Below are 12190 nucleotides of genomic sequence, written 5' to 3'. Positions count from 1 at the left end.
AAACACACAGACAGGCATGATCAGAGAGAAGAACTGAGCACTGACAGCACAGCTCACTTTGGCATCGAAGCTTCCTTCCTCAAGTTACACACCTCTCAAAATGGTCCCGTGCATTTAAACGTGAAGGTGGCATTCATCAGCCACGATGCTGCCCTTAAAACATAACACCCACCCCAGCGTTACAGCTGCTCTCTGAGGGAAAGGTTGACGAATAATTCCTCACAGGGAGTATCTAGCTCACATTTGTACAGAGCAAGGCACTCACACATGGGCATGCTGCAGAAGAAGTGACCTTCCCTGATGAGTCCTGGACTGTTCAGGATTTCTAGCTCATACGTACAGAGCACTCCCAAGCACTATACAAGAGAGCTGCACAGAGCCAGGAATTCAAGAGCCCACACTCCACCAGTGACCTGCCAGGAACCTCATGATGGGTTTACTCACGTTAAAGACTAAATCTTCCTTGGGAAAGACAAAGGCATAACTGCTGGCTACACTGAAGGGCAGGAATACAACAGCCACCATTGGCGACTGACTGTGGGATTAGGAGACTAACAGGCAGAGCAGATGTGGTGTACAGAAATACTAAAGACAGGGCACAGACCTCAGCAGAAGGTCTAGAAGCAGAGGATCCAAAAGACAAAGTATGTCAGGGAGGGAGATAAATACTCTCAAAAATACCTCTGGTATCAGGAGGGAATTGTCAGCAGAACTTGTGCAAAGGGAGAGAAAACTTTCCCTACATGAGAAACTTGGAACAAGCTTCTGAAGACAGCCAGCATTGAGCTGCAAGAGTCATCAGCAAAACTCTGCCAGGACTTACAGGAATTAATAAGAAAAATTAAATTCCTTTAGACGTCAGTGAGGTTCATATTAAACAGCAACTGAACAGAGGGACATATTGAGGAAAAAAAACAAAACCTGGAAAGCTATGGGCCTAACAAGCCATGCCAAGTATACACTGGCCACAGGGACACAGGCTCCTGGTCACATCCATCCAGGGCACTATTAGGCAAGACACAATTTTAGGAACATACCTTCTAGCCACAGATCAAGCAGCAGGTGAACTGCAAGCAGGCAGTAATAATCTGAAAACTGCAATTCAGTTTTCAAACAAGATTTCCCTAAAAAGAAAAAAAGAGTTACTCTTGAACTACTAACAGTGCTGTCAGCATTATCAAATGACACAGCCATCTGGCAGACGATAACCACAGCTTAATTTATAAAACCCAGAGTTGTCTTAAAAACTGAAACAACTGTATACATGCTGCATTCGTTCGTCACATGAGTGGACTTTGGGCCGCTTCATATTCTGACATCTGCTAAAAGTAGAAAAGAGTCTCCTAAAACTGGAAGATTCACCAATTTATATTCTTGCCCATATATTTGTCCTATGTACACCAGTGATAAAGCCTGTCTTTGCTTAGAAGAACAGGCAATTTTTCAAAGATATAAATGTACGAACTACCCAGGAATGTCTCATTTACCTTTAAGATAAACAACTGAAAAGAAAACAAATAATTCAGGTACACCCAAGGATATAATCATAAGGGGAAAGCAAAGTATTTTCTAGCAGCACGACAGGTGCCATCAGTGTTTGTTCCATCCCCCTGAAAAACCTCTGAACTTTTGCTCATAAAAAGCTGCAAGTGAACTGCAACATTAGGTTCAAGATTTTTCTCACCGAACTCCAATCCATGGCGGTATCTTAACATCAACTCTCGGACAGCAGTCAGCTTTTGCTTCTTATCCATGGCGTGATAGATGCCAAGCAATCTTGAGAGCTGCACCACACACAAGTGTTGCTGCAGGGCTTTGGTATCGGCTGGCAGTGCGATTTCATTCTCTGCTGTTGCCGACAGAGGGGTTACTTCCAGCAATTGACTGATGAACTGAAAGAGAAACACTGTTAAATTCTGCAGGACAACTGGGACTGCATGGATGGGAAGCATCATTTCCTCCCTCAAATCAAGCAAAGAAAGCAAGATGGAAATGTCAGTATCAACCCTGATGTCACACTGAAATCAGTGCTTGAAGAGCTGGTTTAAAAAAAATATTGACCTTTTTTTGAAAGGTGATAAGCACTCGGTTCCAGTTGCACTCAATAGCTTTTAGTAAGTTTCAAACGGAGGAAAAAAATAAATCACAGGCAAGTTTCCAATACATTGACACACAAGGGAGTTCAAGCACCTGTTAACACTCAGAGTAATAACATATGCAGTTAAAATAATTAGTTTCTGAAAGGCTTCACAACACACTTCCAGGAAATAGTGGGTTTGTACTAGCTATTACATTTTCTCTCAACTCTGAAGTAATGCACTGTAATCAGTGAGGTCATCATCTTTGATTAATGACTTATTTTTTGGATTAAGTTGTAAGAAAAGCAGCCACTCACTGTTTACAAATTTAATAGGAGACAGCAGACTCCTCACAACATACAGTTAGGGCTGGACAGTAGTCTTTTGTTGCCCTAAAATCCAGTAGTGTTTACAAACTTAAAACTGAGTTAAAGCCAACTAATTCAGCTTTAATACATTTTGTCTTGAAACACAAGAACTACGCCAAATGCACACCCCAGGCAAAAAGCATGACAGCGAGATCGGAGGAACACACAGCACCATGCACACAGTTTTCCCATAGACTTTGATGAACACTGTGTTGACAAATCTTTTCAGTTTGAGATTTTGCCAAGCAGGGCAAGGTCAACCGAATCACTAGGCTGCATACTCCAATTTATGCCTCTAGGAAGTCAAGATTGATGTCACAACGATTATTTCTGGAAATCTCATGTGTCTAGTGGCCCAACAAGATCACCACATTCTCAGCTACTGAACTGTAACACTATTCAGAACTCAAAAGAAAAAAAAAGAAAAAAGAAAAGCAGAAAAGACCCCCGAGCTGTGCATAACCTCAGTGTGACCCTGCTACTTTACCTAGGATACAACAACCTTCAGCATCTTTTGCTGTGAAACAAGAATAAAACTAAGACAATCTATAAATATGTTGTTACTTAAACTTTCAGATTTCAAAAATGCATCAGCACTTTAGCACCACTAACCCCCCCTCAGCTGCAGGTCTCCTGCCCGGGTTAAACTGCTGCAGCTGTGTGCTTCAGAGACAACAGACAGAAGGCAGCCATAGACTGGAAAGGCCTTCTAATGTGTCAGCGTGACACAACTATATCTGCAACTACATCAGCAGCAGTTTTACGGCCAATCAGAAAATTTTAGAGAATTTATTCAAAGTCATGGTTTTACAAGCACTGTGACAAAACTGTAGCCTAGAGTATTTTTTTTAAATACCATTCCCCCCGTTCTGGGTTTAGAATTTGTTTCCTGGAAAGTGAGGGTTAAACCTGTTCAGTGCTTCAGGACTTCAGGGTTCCCGTGCAATGGCAGCACCATTTCCAGAACTATGACTTAAATATCCTACTGACCATCTCTCTTGCCAGTGGATTGAAAACACACCTTTTACTGTAAAACATCAGCAGCAACCCATACATGCCAGGGCCGCCATTCTCCTTACTAGTGAGGCTTGGGAACAGCTTGCATCAGGTCAAAAAAAATTAATAGACTAAGAAAACACCACCACTATCCATACTTTGTTTACAGACAATTTATCACCAGCCTCTGGCTGATCCAGGATTCTTTGTCTAGCCCTCCCCAGCTCTGATAATTTTACACAATGGCTTAGAAAAACAATGGGGTGAGTGACAGGATTCCCAGCTGCTGAAGTCATTCAACAAGCTGCTCATGACTCTGCACAAATAGTCTTTTCAGTTAAGGAGAGCTTGTTTCAGAAAGATTCTAGAAAAGTTCCCCATGGTCTCTCGGTCACCCCTCGATCTGTATCAGTGTGTCTGTTCTTTAGACCTCCAGCAGAGCCAAGCAAAACATCTATGTGACGCCCTACCTGCATCAGATGATGGAGCAGATTTTTCCCATTAAAGTTATATGTTTAATGGGAAAAACAAGTGATGAGGGGGACAGGAAAGAGGAAGATGGGAAAGAGGAGGATGTCTTTGTAAAACAAAAGTTACAGTACACAGCAATGAGAAGTGCAAATGAGTGAACAGGGTGGTCTTTCTCTTTGCTGTTTTCATATCACTCAATTTTGTAAGCTGTGATCTATAAACAAAAAAGTGATGAGAGATTACTCATTTAAAAACAAGCTAATCAGGTATCTTACCAATTGGACTACAATTCCTATGGAGCTTTTCATTACAAGATACGAGCTCGTGTCTTGTAATTTTCATCAGCATTACAAACTTTTCATTTTCGATACAAGAATTCAATCAAGACCATCTCAGAGCGCCCTGACACCTTGAAATCGTAATAAAAAAGCCAAATGAATATTACATGCAGGTCTGAGATTCTGCAGGATCAAACTTAGTTTTTAGTCTCCAGTAGAAATCCTCTGAATAGAATGCTCAGTGTATTCAGATGTTCATTATATTTTCTGCAGTGCAAAGAGTTTTCTGAATTTCATACAGAAGGTAGAAATTCGATGTTTCCAGTCTTTTAATATGATGCGCAGGTATTTTGAGATAAAGGGACAACAGTACAAACAGATGCTGTGGTTCCTGCCACCACTTCTTTATCTTTCCTTACCTTTGTGCATTGGCTGGATGGGAGGAGATCCACAAATACTTTAAGATCAGTAAAACAGCAGGGTTTGTCCCCAAATTTTTTGAAGTATTGGAACATTAGTTCTTCTGGGTCACCTAGGAAAAAGGCCACTTCATCTTTTTAATATGCTCTATTAAAAGTTGAATCTATAAAATCACTGAGAAATTTCTGTTAATGCCCCCCGCACCCCCCTTCGAGATTACATAGCGATTTAGAAAGCCGAAAGCTGCAGTACTGCAGATTTTAACAGAGGCTCAATGTCTTTGGTAACCAAGGACACATAAAAACCCCAAGAGCTTCATTCAAGCTACTTTGGCAGATAAGAGCTCAGCTTAACAGGCATGCATACACAGCCTCCCCTTATCTAACAGTAACTTATTTTTGGATGGAAATACAAAAGGAACTAGTAAGTAGCACAGGTGTTGCTCTAATCACATTCTCCCCCTCACTGATTCCCGAAGTGCAATTTTTAAATGCAAGTTTTTAAAAGCAAAACCTGGTAATACTGCCAAACAAAAACAAAAACAACAAAAACACAAAAACCAACACCACCCAGAGATTACAGCGTAACAGCAGGACTTTCTACAAAAGCAGTGCATAAGGAATGCACTTTTCATTACAATCTCAGTGACTGGATGCTCCTAGATCCCATAGGTCCTTTTGAAAGTTTCCATACATGCTTTTACAAGCCCTGGAGCAGTCTGGAACTACCTGCCTTTCTTCAAGGCTCATCTTCTAATGCTTTCAAAAGGCTTTACATACAGACAACAGCACGTACATTTTCATAACAGGCATTGTATTTAACTCAGTGATTTAGAAAAGAGCTTGTTCCAAGTTTGCATTCTCTCTAAAGATGAATTTATCATCCAGTTAGTGGCTCTTACCTAGTTTATATTCATCATTACAGCCTCTGTATCGCAAACGTCTAATCAGCTCCAGTTTAGCTAAATACGGTCCCCGACGTGGCCGAGAGCTCTTAGATTCTTCTGTTATCCTCTCTTCTATAAATTTCACAGCTTGCTCTATAGAATAGTGTACCTCTCCTTCCAAAGAGCTGTGCAATTAAAGAGACAAAAGGTTCTTTGATTTCTCCCATTGCTAGGGCATTGATAACACGTGCTCAGCATATTCCCAGGATATTCTTAAGGAAATCTGGCATGATGGATTCTCTAACTCAATCACCATGAGAAATATGATGGGAAGAATTCTACAGCGTACAAACCACTATGTATACAGCTGTTTCCAATAAACTATTGCCAGCCACCAAAACAAAGCAGGGAGAATACATCATTTAGGGTCTGATGTCAAGAAGTCACCCAAAGACACAGACAATGCTGTACTGAATAGACGAATGCAAACAATTTGCTGTAGCACAAAGGAAAAACAAACCCATGGCAAAACTGTTAACTTACTGCTCTTCTTCTGGTGGAGGTGTCCAGGATTCATCAATGAGTTTGAATGCTGAATCAAAGTAAGTTATATAAAACTGCCAATCATCTGAGCTGAAACAAAAATCAGGCACAGAACACAGTTTAGGGAATTGCCAAAACAGTAACTCACTTCTAAAATTGCATTCCTTGCAAAAGCTGAATTTAAGGAATAGCACATATTCATATTACAGAAACACTAACTATAATAAGAATACTTTCTCCTTGAAAAGATTTCACATCCTAAGAATGCTATCATCCTGAACTTCTTGAAATGTATTAAAGGAAAGAATTTCAATAAAGAATTGAGGCAAACTACACATTCTCCTCTTTACGTTTATATTCCAATTGGAGCTCACGAATATCCCCACAAAATACTAAGGCAGAAGTTTCTTCTGCCAATGATCAGAGCAACTTAAGCGTATAGAACAGGAGATGCCTAATACAAAGACATAAAGCTGGAAATGTCCTTATATTCGTTCTACACGTTGTCAGTGCTCTGTTCAAGCGTCCTGTAAAGCTGTTTATTTTCTTCAGTTTTTCCCACTGCAAATATATTCAACAAATATTAAATACCAAGAACAATTTCTCTAGAAGAAACATTTTGATGTCCCCATGGACAGTGGATGCAGACAGAACCTTCCTATCTTCAAGCCTCTGTATTTAACTTATACTTAAGATCAGGGCACAGCTAAATACAAAAAGCAAACAACAAATCTCTCTTGACAGTTCCAAGAGACATATTTGATCACACTAGCATGCTCTCTCCTGATGCATCTGTTCAAAGCATTACATGCATTTCTCAGCATCGAGTTTGGCCAAGCATGAGAAATGAAGTTCCAGAAAATGACATGTAAATGCAGTTCTCCTCCTCTCCCACCACTAAAGTTAGAGCTGGACAACCAGCACAGCCTTTAGAAACAAAGAGGTGAACAAAATTTTATCACATTAACATGTTGCTCAAGGCAGCCTTCAAAGAGAAGCAACTACAGTCCTGACACTGCCTCTCCCTGTGACCGTCGCTATGTCCCTTTAACACTCCATTCTGCTGCTTTCTTCCTCAGGCTTTGGAGTGTAAACGTTTGGAAATGCTCTGAGACCCTCTGATGTTCTTCTATTTTAACCACCATTTACAAAAGCCACTAAACAAGGCAATTCACAACGCGCCCAGAATTTTTCTTCAGTGTTTTAGCAGGACGGCAGAAAAATCATCTCACTTTTTCAGCAGCAGCTTTCTTGACAGCGCATTGCACTCTGGCCACCTACACAGCTTCTTGTACATTGCCATACACTTGTTCTCGCGGCTTTGGAGCTCACTTGTCAGCTTCTCTAAATTAAAAACAGAAGGGCAAGTTTATTTAATCAATGCATTTCCTTCTCTACTTTCTGCACAAAGCTTCTTATTACAGCCAAGGATGCAAAACAGTAAGTGTAAGAGAACAGGAGAGAGGCCCTTGAAGGACAGAAAGGACAGATTTGCTATGGAAACCTTCATATCCCAATTCCTTAAAACTGCAAGTGCACTTTAATCACAAAAAAGTAGAATATTAGGATCTACTTTTTTTTTTTTTTTTAAAGATGGCAGCTACAATAAACAAACATGCTATCAGTTTACTACTGCTAAGCATACCACTGCAAAATTCATCACTGAATAACACTTACATACCATAAACAGGTGGGTAAAACCAGCTTTCATGAGAGCATCTCCAGAGTTTGCACCAATGTTTGAAACTGTGCTAAGAGTCAGGCTTCTTACAGCTTTTTTTTTTTTTTAACCAGTGGGCAAGTCTGAAGCAAAGGAGAACTGCTGTTCCTCCACACAACTGTGATTATTAATTGACGGAATAAGTTACCTCCTAGTTTTCCTCTCACGACATCTAAGGCTTCCTTATACTTCTCCAAACGTTCCAGAATCATGTAGTACAGTTCGACCTTAAAAGAAAGATTAGGCTGCAATGAAATTTGCCAGTAAAACAATATACAGGTTTGCCAAGCAATAAAGTGACTTGTGTTACTGTCATTAGAAATAGGAGATAGCCAGCCTTGCAAAGCTATCTTTAGCATCCCAGAGGGTAGAAGATTCAGGAATTTAGGTCTTTTTTCCATTCTCAGTCCTGAAGTTTCTCTTGGGGCCTCCCAGGGAGCAAACCCAAGTACTTCACCAGTCAAATAAAGGGCCAAAAAATTTCCTTGGCTACATGATTCCAAATCCCTCTCAACCCTCTGCTCTTGGTTTTCCTTCTGTCCTGCTACACTCACATTTACTTCCAGAACATTACTGATTATTATCTTAGAGAACGGTTAAAGTAATCAACTTTCTTTAACAGTGCATTCCTTCTCTCAATAATGTTCAAATAAAGCTGAAAGTATCTGCAAGTCTTACTTCAGCCTCAGCTTCAATCTTATCCTCTTTCACCATTTTTTCCACCATTCTCTCAGCTAGTGGCAAAAACATCGTCTTAGAGAGGTTTTCATCCTGTGCTGAAATAGACTAAGGAAGAGGAGAATTAATATAACAGCTCATCAACTTTTTGTGTTGTCCCACCCACTGCTTTTTTCACATTAGAAGAGGGGAAAAAACCCAACCCATCCCAGGTGCTTCCATTCCCCCAGAAACAACACACTCAGAGCTGCCATCTGTCACATGCAGAGAGCAACTGCTCTGTTAAAAGGCAGCAATAAAACTAGTGGTATACTGAAAAGCTCGCTCTTGATTACATTGTCCAGAGACTCGTGCACCTAGGCACGCAATATCCACAGCAAATAACATGTAGCAAGAACATGTTTGTGTTTTCCATGGCACAGTATTATAGAGAATGTGATTAATGCTTCTGTGCTTATTTTTTGCTTGGCCAACATTGTCAGGTTTTTCTGGTTAGTGCCTGAATCTGCTACCCCAACTAACAGCAGAACAGCTGATCTGCTGTCTATTCCTACAGACTTTCTGCAATCTTAAAGACATGTGAAGTCCAGAGCTCTCATTTATTTTTCCTAGAGCCTTTATAACCTAGTTAGAGAGACGAATAGTTCTGCCTAAGGAGCTGCAGATACCCGAGGGTTTAATTAGCTCTCTAAACCAAACTCAACAGACAGTAGGGTACTAGTCCAGATAAGACAATAATTCAAGTTGTATAAGTGTGGTGCAGCAGACCAGATAAGTTCCATTACAAAAACACTACCGCATTCATGTTGAACCACATCAATAATACTGCTTAAGGAGGGCTCAGTCCTTCTCCCAGCATCATAGTGGAACAGTTCGAACAGACAGTTTACTTAAAATACCTCTAACCTCTTCACCTGGAACATTTCTGTTTGCACTATACCTGCAGTGAAAGTCACACTCATTTACAACACTGTACACACCTGCATAATCAGGCTCATCACAGACCAAAAATAGTAAGGATTTTTGGGTACAATCTTATAAAGTGCCATTCCAGCCTGAAAATATAAAACAAAGTTTCATCATTCCTGAAACATATCTTTTATAACCTCTCATAACAGACAATGCAAGCTTAGTGGCAATGATGGCAGCAGACAATACAGAATTGGCAGCTAGATGGGAGGATTTTGTACGAACCCGTGAGCCATTCCATCTGAACACACACTCTGAAGAAAACAGAGGGTGAAAATGTTTCAAAGATCAAGTACTTCGTGTAGGTTTGACAAGGAATGGCAATGAGCATGTGCATGTATGATTGCCTGAACAGATGACAGCTTTAATTAGAAGTGGTAACTACATTAGGAAGTGAAAGACTTATTCTTCAGGAGCGAGGGAGATATTTCCAGTGCTGCTTTTCACCAGAATGCTCAGTCAGTGCTAAAAGGCACACCAAACCACACGACCCCCTCATGTAAGTAACTGCCCTTCAACACTTGTTTCATACATACACATACTCAGATACCCGAAACATGAAGTCACCTATGTGTGCAAAGCAGTGGTTAAGCAAAGGTCGAGCTGAAAGCTTGGCTGTATCAAAGCAGATCCAAAACATTCAAGATTCTCTAGCCTAATGCAGAAACAGTTATTCACATATTTCTCCCACAGATTTCCAGTGTCTATATATAATGAAGGACAACACTTTTACCCATACGAAATCTGTAATTAATTTTTAAAAACTACATATAATACAGTCTACTACCACAGATGGACATTTGTGCTGATTTCCTGACTGCATTCTCAGTTTGCATTTTCCAGTACTTTCAGCACACAGGATGCTGAGGTTTATTTTCACTCTCCAATCAGTTAGCATCCATGCACTCCTGAGGCTGAAGGCAAAGGCCAACCTGGAACATTCTACTCTCTGACAATGCCTGGGTAACTTAACTAGATACACATTTGTATGACATTTTAAACATACAAAAGGTCAGATCAATGCTAAATATCATTATCTGTGCAAGACTGGCGTTTTTTCCACTCATGGGTGTAGACAGTTAGCATACATAGAATGTAGAAAATTAACGTACAGTCACATCTCCGAAGTTTAGACTGTCATATGAGGCTTGTAATTTCATGTACATTAATAACTTAGCTCTCATCTACAGCTTGAGCTCAAACAGCATACAAGTTGGGCTACAATGGAGAGTAATACTTCTGCTCAATGTATTTTTTTAGTTATATAAACCAAGCTTGTACAAAAAATCAAGTCACCTTAATGCAGTGGGAAAGAGAGGGAGTTTAGGACTCATTTACTTAGCTCTCTGTGTTTTTTTATACAGAACAGTGAGTGCGCATGCTTTGAAAAGAATCTTCCATTTATAGGCATTCTCCAGGCACCTAATTTGGAAGGGATAAAAACAAAACTAACCAGCCTGACACTGTTCTGCCAACCGATAAGTAAGATGTACTTAAAGGAAGTGCTTTTCAGTTTTTCTTCACTGAATTACAACCAATACAAGCCTAGTTATGTGTTAGATTCCAGAAGTAAGAGCATGGGCAAGATTACTCTTCCCAAAGATAACAGCAAACTAAGGAGTAAAAGTCTGAAAACATGGATCAGATGATCTTGCTAGATCATATTCCATCTCTTCCAGAATTCCTTTATAAAACAGTGCCTGATATGTATGTAGCTGTCATACCGTTCAAGGCAGATTGATAAAAACCTCCCAGAACCACCAACATATTCTATCAGACCAGGTATGCACACAAAAGGCACTTATCCTACCCCATGTAAGGAAAAGAAAGCATTTGTCTTTAGATAACCCACCCCCTAAATAATAGTCCTTTAAGCCTTTCTGTAAAAACACAGAGTATAACTTCTACATTAACCCAGTTTAGCTTTCTGGAAGATTACTTACACTATGGAAAGGCATTAACAGTAAGATACACAGAAAAAGACACCTTAAAATGACCGGAACACAAATTGCTGATTGTACCTGTTGCATCTTCTTGTATTCTCCAACCCTGGCATAGGCCATGAAGAGGTGCGAGTGATACTCTTCACTGTTGGGAACCTTCTTTACAGCTGCCTCATAAAGTTTAGTTACCAGTTCCGCTAAACCAAAACCAGATGCTTGAGTTAAGACAAATTTGGGAATAATTTTAAAGCACAGCTACCGAAAGATAGCATCAGTGATACTCTGAACAGTAATCTAATTACACTCAACCACCACAGAAATGGTACTCTCTCCCCCAAGACCCCAAGCACTACAGACGTTAGGCAAAGGAGGAAAGTGCTTAAAAAAACCCAACCAACCAAACCTCAAAATAGAGTTAACGGCAACAACCGAACTTCTCAGAAGCATTTAAGTCTCTTTCTTAAGAAAGTTTGTCTATTTTGGAGCATTAACCTGAATGAATATTACTGTTCCTGGCAGAACAACTGCTCCATGTGAATTGTTAAAACGTAGAATATCGTCAGAGGCTAATATAAAATTGACTCTTATTGCAGGTTTACTCATTTTAGTCATTCCCTGTTATTTCCCAATTGCCTATTTTAGTACTCTTAACAAGAAAGATACTTCGCACTGTACTTCTTAATATTAGGTCTAGCATAACTAAATACTTACGACACTATAATATGCAAAACCTCCTTATATTTTCATCCTTACACATACAACCGTAACTCAGTACAGTATTAGAAAACTAAATGCAATTTATCTTTACATAGTTTAAATATCCTTGACACACATACATAA

General features: G+C 39.9%; 1 protein-coding gene across 1 annotated transcript in view; it reads right to left on the bottom strand.

Moving 5' to 3' along the window:
• The window catches only part of NAA25 (N-alpha-acetyltransferase 25, NatB auxiliary subunit), a 31072-nt gene that overhangs the window by 13302 nt on the left and 5580 nt on the right, over window positions 1-12190 (bottom strand). The window contains exons 4-13 of the mRNA XM_075110043.1: window positions 11429-11547; window positions 9419-9493; window positions 8439-8546; window positions 7909-7987; window positions 7273-7384; window positions 6041-6130; window positions 5513-5682; window positions 4611-4723; window positions 1685-1892; window positions 1038-1124 (exon numbers count right to left, since the gene is read on the bottom strand). Coding sequence (XP_074966144.1) covers window positions 1038-1124; window positions 1685-1892; window positions 4611-4723; window positions 5513-5682; window positions 6041-6130; window positions 7273-7384; window positions 7909-7987; window positions 8439-8546; window positions 9419-9493; window positions 11429-11547 — 1161 coding nt within the window. The remainder of the gene's footprint in view (window positions 1-1037; window positions 1125-1684; window positions 1893-4610; window positions 4724-5512; window positions 5683-6040; window positions 6131-7272; window positions 7385-7908; window positions 7988-8438; window positions 8547-9418; window positions 9494-11428; window positions 11548-12190) is intronic.

Source organism: Phalacrocorax aristotelis, chromosome 15 (assembly GCF_949628215.1).
Source record: "Phalacrocorax aristotelis chromosome 15, bGulAri2.1, whole genome shotgun sequence".
NCBI lineage: Eukaryota > Metazoa > Chordata > Aves > Suliformes > Phalacrocoracidae > Phalacrocorax > Phalacrocorax aristotelis.
The sequence above is the reverse complement of the archived record's forward strand: the minus strand, read 5'-3'. Positions and strand labels throughout refer to the sequence as shown.